Here is an 8220-nt window from a genome sequence, read left to right as displayed (position 1 = left end):
TGGGTACTTTGTGGTGAGGGGTGGTGGTAAATACAGGTCTTGGAGCTGTAGAGATGGCTTAGTGGTTAAAAGCATGTGTTGCTCTTGCAGAGGACCCAGGTTTAGTTCCCGGCCTCCACACAGCAGCTCACAACCTCTTGTAACTTCTATCCGAGGGGCAAATCTGATGCCCTCTTCTGGCTGCTGCAGGCACTGCAATACTATGCACGGCATACAAGTGGGCAAACACCCACACACATACAGAACAAAATGGGGGTGTGTGATCTAATTTGGGTGGCTGGGGAGATGGCTCAGGGAGTAAGAGCACTTGCTATGCAAGCTTGAGGATCTGAGTTCAGATCCCCAGCACACATAGTCAAGTGCATGTAACCCCAGTGCTGTGAGGAGTGGAAACTGGAGGAGGATCACTTTAGGTTCAGCGAGAGGCTCAGTTTCAAAGGAATAATGCAGAGAATGAGTGGAGAACGCCTTTCTCTGACCAACGTCTACAGGTGCACGCCCCCCCCTTACCACACACATACACCACACACACACACACACACACACACACCTACCAATAAAGACACCCACAGATACACTACCGCACACATACACAACCACACAATACATACCTACCAATACACATACCCACAGACACACCTACCACACACAGACACATCTACCACACACACAGACACACCCACTACATACACATACACAGACACCCACAGATACACCTACCACACACACACACAACCACCACACACAAACCTACTACATACACACAGACACATGCCTACCACACACACATACACAGACACCTACAGACACACCTACCACACACATACACAACCACCACACACACACACACACACACACACACACCTACAACACACATATACAGACACACCTACCACACACATTTACCACATATACACAACCACCACACGCACCTGACACACACACCACCACCACCACACACACAACAAAGATATGCACACAAAAAAAATCTAATTTTGATGCTGATAAAAATATAAATTTATAGATTTTTTTTATACTATTGAGTTCTTCAGCCTGGGAACATGATATATTTTCTCTTGTGTTTTCTTTTATGACCTTCAGGAACATTTTTTATTTCCATCATAAAATATATACAAAGCTTTCATTGTATTATTTCTTGGTATTTTATTATTCATGTTACCACTGTGAATGTCAATCTAAAATATCAAATTGCCGATATATAGAAAGGCTACAGATTTTGGCATATTTTTTAGCCAGCTACCTTATGAGCCCTTTTATATTTTCTTGGTTGTCTGCATATGTTGTATCTCAGGCTGGCTTTATACAAGAAACGATTATTTAGAATCTTTTGTAAAATGTTTTTTAGATGTTATTTTGTTTTAATCACATTGGCCATTAATTCTTTTTGTTTGTTTTGTTTTGTTTATTTGTTTGTTTTGAGACAGGGTTTCTTTTGTGTTTTTTGTAGACAGAGTGTCACAATGCAGTCCTGAATGGCCTGGAACTCACTCTGTAGACCAGGCTGGCCTCAAACTCACAGAGATCTGCCTGCCTCTGCCTCCTGAGTGCTGGGATTAGAGGCATGCACCACCATACCCAGCTAATGGACTACTTTTTTTTTTTTTTTTTTTTTGAGCTGAGGATTGAACCCAGGGCCTTGCACTTGCTAGGCAAGCACTCTACCACTGAGCTAAATCCCCAACCCCTGGACTACCTTTTAATCCTTCCTATCTTTATATATATTAAAAATAGATTCCAACTGAAAATTTAAATTGCATGTATGTGTGTGTGTATGTGTGTATGTGTGTGTGTGTGTGTGTGTGTGTGTGTGTGTGTGTGTGCACGTGTGCAAGAGTTACAGAGCCAGAAAAGAGTACTGAATTCATCTCCTGGAGCTGCAGTTACAGGAGGCTGTGAACTGTCAGATGTGGGTGCTGGGAACCGAACTCATGTTCTCTACAAGAACACACAGTATTCCCGCCTAAGTCGTCTCTCCAATCCCTCCTCTCTAGTTTTGAAGAGGAATTTTAAGTGGAAAAGGACTCTGCACTTTACTGATTTAGCACCCACAAAGATGAGTGTTTGGTTTCTCCTTCTTGCCATGCTAATATGGTAATATTCACTGAGAGAATATGTCTGCATTCCCACAGTAACACCTCATTGCCATGTCTTAGACCAGTACAAGAGTCCACATGAATCTGCCCCAGAGCTGTGTCCCACCATAGCTCCCCTCTTCTCACCCCTTCCATGGGCCACTGTCTCCGACAGCCATGTTGTGGTCCTCAGCTGTGTGAACAGAGATGGCAAAACCATGAGCATTCATTACTGGAGACTCAGTCCAATCATCCCTAGTGTTATGTCCTCGTCTACTGGAGCTGAGGTGCCCTTTAGAGGCTGGAAGACTGGAGGAGGACTGTGAGAACCGGAGGAGTGGAGGACTGGAGGAGTGGAGGAGTGGAGGAGTGGAGGAGTGGAAGGACTGGAGGAGTGGAGGAGTGGAGGAGTGGAGGAGTGGAGGAGTGGAGGAGTGGAGGAGTGGAAGGACTGGAGGACTGGAGGACTGGAGGACTGGAGGACTGGAGGATGGGAGGATGGGAGGACTGTGAGAACCGGAGGACTGGAGGACTGGAGGACTGGAGGACTGGAAGGACTGGAGGACTGGAGGACGGGAGGATTGGAGGACTGGAGGACGGGAGGATGGGAGGACTGTGAGAACCGGAGGACTGGAGGACTGGAGGACTGGAGGACTGGAGGACTGGAGGACTAGGGGCAGACAGACTTTCTTCCCCAGGATCTGGTACCGAGGACCAAGGATAATCAAGTGTAAAAAGGAATCCAAAGAAAACAAGGCTGAGGCAGCATTAATACTGAGTGCTGCTGTCAGGCTATGTCACATGACCTGCTCCTCAACACCTCTTCAAAGTTTCCCCAAATGTCCTAATATCTAAGTGGACAAGTAATTTTCCAGATGACACTGTGGGGAACCTGGCATTTGCCAGCACATAGGCCCATGGCATGTTGACTGTTTCTGTCCAGTGCTCTGTAAGGGTGAGGTATGGCATCAGTCAGGGGCTGTTGTTCTGTTTTTAAAAATATAATTTATTTATTTTTACTTTATATCAATCAGTGTTTTGCCTGCAAGTCTGTCTGTCTGTGGTAATCAGATCCCCTGGAACAGGAGTTACAGACAGCAGTGAGCTGTTATGTGGTTGCTGGGAATTGAACCTGGATCCTCTGGAAAAGCAGCCAGTGCTCTTAACCACTGAGCTATTGATCCAGCCCCCAGGGGCTGTTTTAAAGGGTTTCCCTTGTACTGACTAATCGCCATGGCAACTCCCTTATGAGGTCAGTGCCTGTTTTGTATTACAGATGAAGAAATGAGAAGGAGGGTGTTAAATAATTGGCAGATAGAAACACAGAGCTAGGACTTCCCTCACTGAACTGTACCAAAAATCTGTAATAGTCAGCAAGCTTACATTGGGAAGATGGGGAGGTGTGGCTGGCCCAAACCATCAAAATCCAGGAATTCTTTCCTCAGCATGCCAGATTTCCATCCACTAGATCACCATAGGACACCTCTTTTCCCATTCACTAATACTGCTCAGGTGACAAGTGGGTGCCTTCGGGGGTTCTACAAGTGGGCAGTTGACAGGTTCCCTGGACAAAGGAAAGGTGAGAAGTGACGTCACACTGCTGTTCGTCTAATGAAGGAGGTCACTGCACCTCTTTTATTTAAAAAAAAAAAAAATAAAGACTTATTTTTATTTTCTGTGTCTGTGTGCCTGGTGCTTGCAGAGACCAGAGGAAAGCTTTGGGTTCCCTGGGACTGGAGTTTACAAATGGTTGTGAGCTGCTGTGTGGGTCCTGGGAATCAAACCGGGGTACTTTGGAAGGGCAACAAATGCCCTTAACTATTAAATACCTAAGAGTCTAGAGGCTTTGTTGTATTAGGCGGTGTTCTCTAGAGTCAAAGAATGTACATGCCATAAAAAAATACATGAGAATGGCCTCTGCAGAAGGGACTAGATGGTCGATGGCCATCTTCACAGTGTAGAGGCTGAGAACTCAGTCCCTGCTCACTCCATGAAGCTGAATGCCTGAGTCCCAATCTGGTGCTGAAGGCTGGAAGATCCTGGAGAGCTGTGGTCTTCCGTCCATGTTGGGAGGCTGGAGTCTTGACACCAGCAAGGAGTGGCAGGAGCAGGGAGGGGATTGTGGGGAGAGGAGGAGACAGCCGCTAAGCCAGACAGCAAGCAGGCGGGCAGGCAGGTGAGCAGCACTATTTCCCCTCAGCTCTCTGTACCTGGGTTCTGCCCTCTGTGGGAGAGGCCCGAGTTAATTCTCCCTGCACCTCCCCTCAGAGACCTGCTCCAGGTGGCAAGGTGACAGGATTACCCATGTCTTATGTGGTACTGGGGATCAATCCCAGGGCCTCACAGCGGGGAGGTAAGCACGGATCCACACTGGAGTCTGGAGCTTCAGTGCTATCCCAAATCGGCCACCTTTCTGCTGTCTTGGTATTACAGCAAAGTCTATTGCTGCAGTCTGAGTGGCCGAGGGCCGTACCCACTGCTCCTGTACCAGGTGGCCTGGGAAAAGCATTTCCTTGTGCTACAGGTCCAGGATGCTCGAGTGAGAACCTGTCCCCTGAAGACAGAGGTGGGGACCCAGACACCTGAAATATCTTCGAGGTACTTGTACATTTTTCCTTTAAGGGGACACTGACATCCATTCCATAGACCCAAAAACCATAGGGTTACAAAGAAATGTGAAATTTTATTCAAGATAAGCCAAGGACAGGAGCAGATCATCAAACAAACCCATTAGATCCTGTTTCACAAATATTTTCACCAAGAAACACACCGGCAAAAGCTCAAAGAACCAGAGGTATACGGCAAATTCTCACTCTTATGAAAATGTGTTAAAGAAGTCGTTGAGACTGCATGGAGGAGATGGAAGTCCCAAGGATGGTCTCAAGCTCGCCATTCTTCTACCTCAGTCTCCAGAGTGCTGGGATTAAAGAAATGTGCAACCACGCCTAGCTTACGTCTCAATAATTAAACAAATATCACCAGAACTAAATCTCTACATTTTAAAATGTATCCCACAGCAAATATATGTGTGGTTTGTTTTTATATAACCCTTTTATATAACCCTTCCTTCCTTCCTTCCTCCCTTCCTTCCTTCCTTTTCCTTCCTTCCTCCCTCCCTCCCTCCCTCCCTCTCCCTTCTTTGAGACGGAGTTTCTCTGTGTAACAGCCTTGGCTGTCCTGGAACTCACTCTGTAGACCAGACTGGCCTTGAACTCATGGAGATCTTCTGCCTCCCAAGTGCTGGGGTTAAAGGCGTGTGCCACCACTACCTGGCTATAACCCTACATTTCTCTTTCTTTTATTATTATTATTATTATTATTATTATTATTATTATTATTATTATTGTTTGTTTTTCAAGACAGTTTCTCTGTGTACTTTTGATTCCTGTCCTGGATCTCACTCTGTAGACTAGGTTGGCTTTGAACTCAGAGATTGATCTAGCTCTGCCTCCTGAGTGCTAGAGTTAAAGGTGTGCAACACCGTCGCCCTGTTAACCCTACATTTCTGATGAAAGTAATTTTACTAAATTGTTGGTGGTCAAGAGACCAAGTGCAAAGTCTAAATGTAGATTTATTCAGCAAGAAATTAACAGACAGCCGGGCGGTGGTGGCACATGCCTTTAATCCCAGCACTTGGGAGGCAGAGGCAGGCGGATCTCTGTGAGTTTGAGGCCAGCCTGGTCTACAGAGTGAGATCCAGGAAAGGCGCAAAGCTACATAGAGAAACCTTGTCTTGAAAAACCAAAAACCAAAACAAAATTTAACAGATGCTTCATATTAATAAATATAATTTAAAAAATCTTTGAAACCATCTAAATTACACAAATAACCTTTTTGGAAGATACAAATTAAAAGGTGGCTAGTCAAACAGTCATATTTAGTGTAAAGAGCCATGTTATTCTGAAGGTCAGTTGTGAATACAGACAAAAGTTGGTACTGAGGGTCAGGGTCCTGGACCAGGGGAAGGTGGAAGGGGCCTTGGGATGCATGCCGATGCCGGGTGGGCAGCTGCACACTCATCAAGGGGGTCTCCTGAAGGAGTTCTGCAGCTGTGCCAACACACGGCACAGGCACCTCTTCCACTTGTTGCTACTTTTTGTTTTGTTTTGAATCAGTTTATTATTAAAACCAATTTTGAAAACACAATTCTAATACAATTCTAGTTTTTAAACATCTTTCTTTCTGAGACTAAACACTTCAAGATCTCCTGTAGGTGGAAGTTTCTGTTCTGTCAGCAGCTCCCAAATAAACACACGGAGGCTTAGATTAATTACAAATGCTCGGCCAATAGACCAGGCTTGTTACTAACTAGCTCCTACAACTTAAATTAACCCATTTCTATTAATCTATGTATTGCCATGTAGCTTGTGGCTTTACCTGTCCTCCAGCATGTCTTGCTCCCTCTGTGTCTCTTGGCAACTCCACTGACTCCGCCCTTCTTCCTCCCATCATTCTTAGTATAGCTGTCCCGCCTATACTTCCTGCCTGGCTACTGGCCAGTCAGTTCTTTATTAACCAGTGAGAGTAATATATATTCACAGTGTACAGAATGATTATTCCATAGCAACCTCCAATTGTCTGGGCCCACACTATATATACCTTGACTCCTCATATTTTGGATGTCTGGGTTAGAATGGCCAGTAATGGGACCACGTCCCAAAGTGACTGAGCCCTTTTGAGAAAAAGTTAAATAGCCACTAATCCATTCTAAATAAATGCTGACAGGATGTTCCTGCCCTAGAATTAACCTCCACAAGCTTGGTCTCTGACTCCCATTAATTACATGTGAAGGTCACTGATCTGGAGTGCCACTTGTCCTCCTGAGGAGTCACAGTGAACAGCCAGGATGTCCTCTAAGAAGGCCACGATGACCCTCTTGGCCGTGTCTCCAGCCAGTGCCTGCACTCTGCATATGTGCTTCAGGGCCACTCTGACCATCTGGTCTCTTTGCTGTGGGGTGTGGACTGCTCCGGGATCATCTCCCTCTGCTCCTGATTTTAGGAACTGTAGGATGTAGGACCGGATCATATCCCCATTCAGCTCAAGAGTTTCTAGAATGCAGGGGAGGTCAGAGGCACTGGCGAGGCTCAAGAGGTGAACCAGTGCCTGGCAGATGTGGGTCCGTAGGCTGGCACAGTACTTGAACTCCAGGAAGTCTGTGGTGTCCTCACTCTTCTGCAAGGCAGTGACCAATGCATTCCAGATCTGGACGAACTGTTCTAGAGACCCGTATTGTGCTCTCTGGCTTGGGATGGAAAGGGCTGCGGCAGATCTGATGCGCACTTTGAAGTTCTTGCATGACATCACAACCGATGTCAGGGCCTTGTAGGCCTGGGAAGTCCATGGGGCTGACCCTGGGAAGAATTCAGACACTGAAACTAGTGAAGGCTTAAAGATAGGCAGGGTGGGCAGGAGAGGAGTGGAGGAAGCATGCATTTTGTGTTTACTCCACTCTCATAACCCCACGTGGCAGTCTGGGTAAGAATGGCCCCCCTGGCTCATATATTTCAATACTTAGTCATCAGGAGAGTGTCACTATTTGAGAAAGATTAGGAGGTTTGGCCTTGCTGGACAAAGTGTGTCACTCGGGATGGGCTTTGAGGTTTCAAAAGCCCATGTCAGGCCTAGCCTTTCTCTCTGCTTGTGGATCAGGATGTAGCTCTCAGCTACTGCTCCAGCTCCATGAGTGCCACCACAATCCCGCTTTAATGATAATGGACTGACCTCTGAAGCTGTAAGCAAGCCCCAATTAAATACTTCTCTTTCTAAGAGTTGCTTTGGTCATGGTGTCTCTTCACAGCAAGAGAACAGAGACTAAGACTCCTCCTAAGAGCAGGGCAGTGAAAGCAACCTGTGAGATCCCAGGGAAAGGGACTGAATACTGACCTTTGGCTTCCCTCTTTCCCTAGACAAGCCTGCAACATAATCAAAGCCCCTGCTACCCAAATACCCTGTCCAGAGGGGCAAAGCTTGGTGGGAGATGTATGGATGGCACTGTACCCAAAGTGTTCCTGGCAGTGCATGGCTGCACACTGCATGCAACAGCCCCATTCCTGCTAGCAAAAAGAGTATTCCCTTCCCAGACTAGCACTAGACACCGCTTACTGCAGCACGTTGTGCATTTTAT

The 8220-nt window shown here is 46.3% G+C and overlaps 1 protein-coding gene across 1 annotated transcript in view; it reads right to left on the bottom strand.

Moving 5' to 3' along the window:
* Positions 1-6594: 6594 nt before the first annotated feature.
* Heatr6 (HEAT repeat containing 6) overlaps positions 6595-8220 on the bottom strand; it is a 31701-nt gene continuing 30075 nt past the window's right edge. The window contains exon 20 of the mRNA XM_036197152.1: positions 6595-7447. Coding sequence (XP_036053045.1) covers positions 6873-7447 — 575 coding nt within the window. The 3' untranslated portion in view covers positions 6595-6872. The remainder of the gene's footprint in view (positions 7448-8220) is intronic.

The sequence above is a fragment of the Onychomys torridus genome, chromosome 8, assembly GCF_903995425.1.
Source record: "Onychomys torridus chromosome 8, mOncTor1.1, whole genome shotgun sequence".
Taxonomy (NCBI): Eukaryota; Metazoa; Chordata; class Mammalia; order Rodentia; family Cricetidae; genus Onychomys; species Onychomys torridus.
The sequence above is the reverse complement of the archived record's forward strand: the minus strand, read 5'-3'. Positions and strand labels throughout refer to the sequence as shown.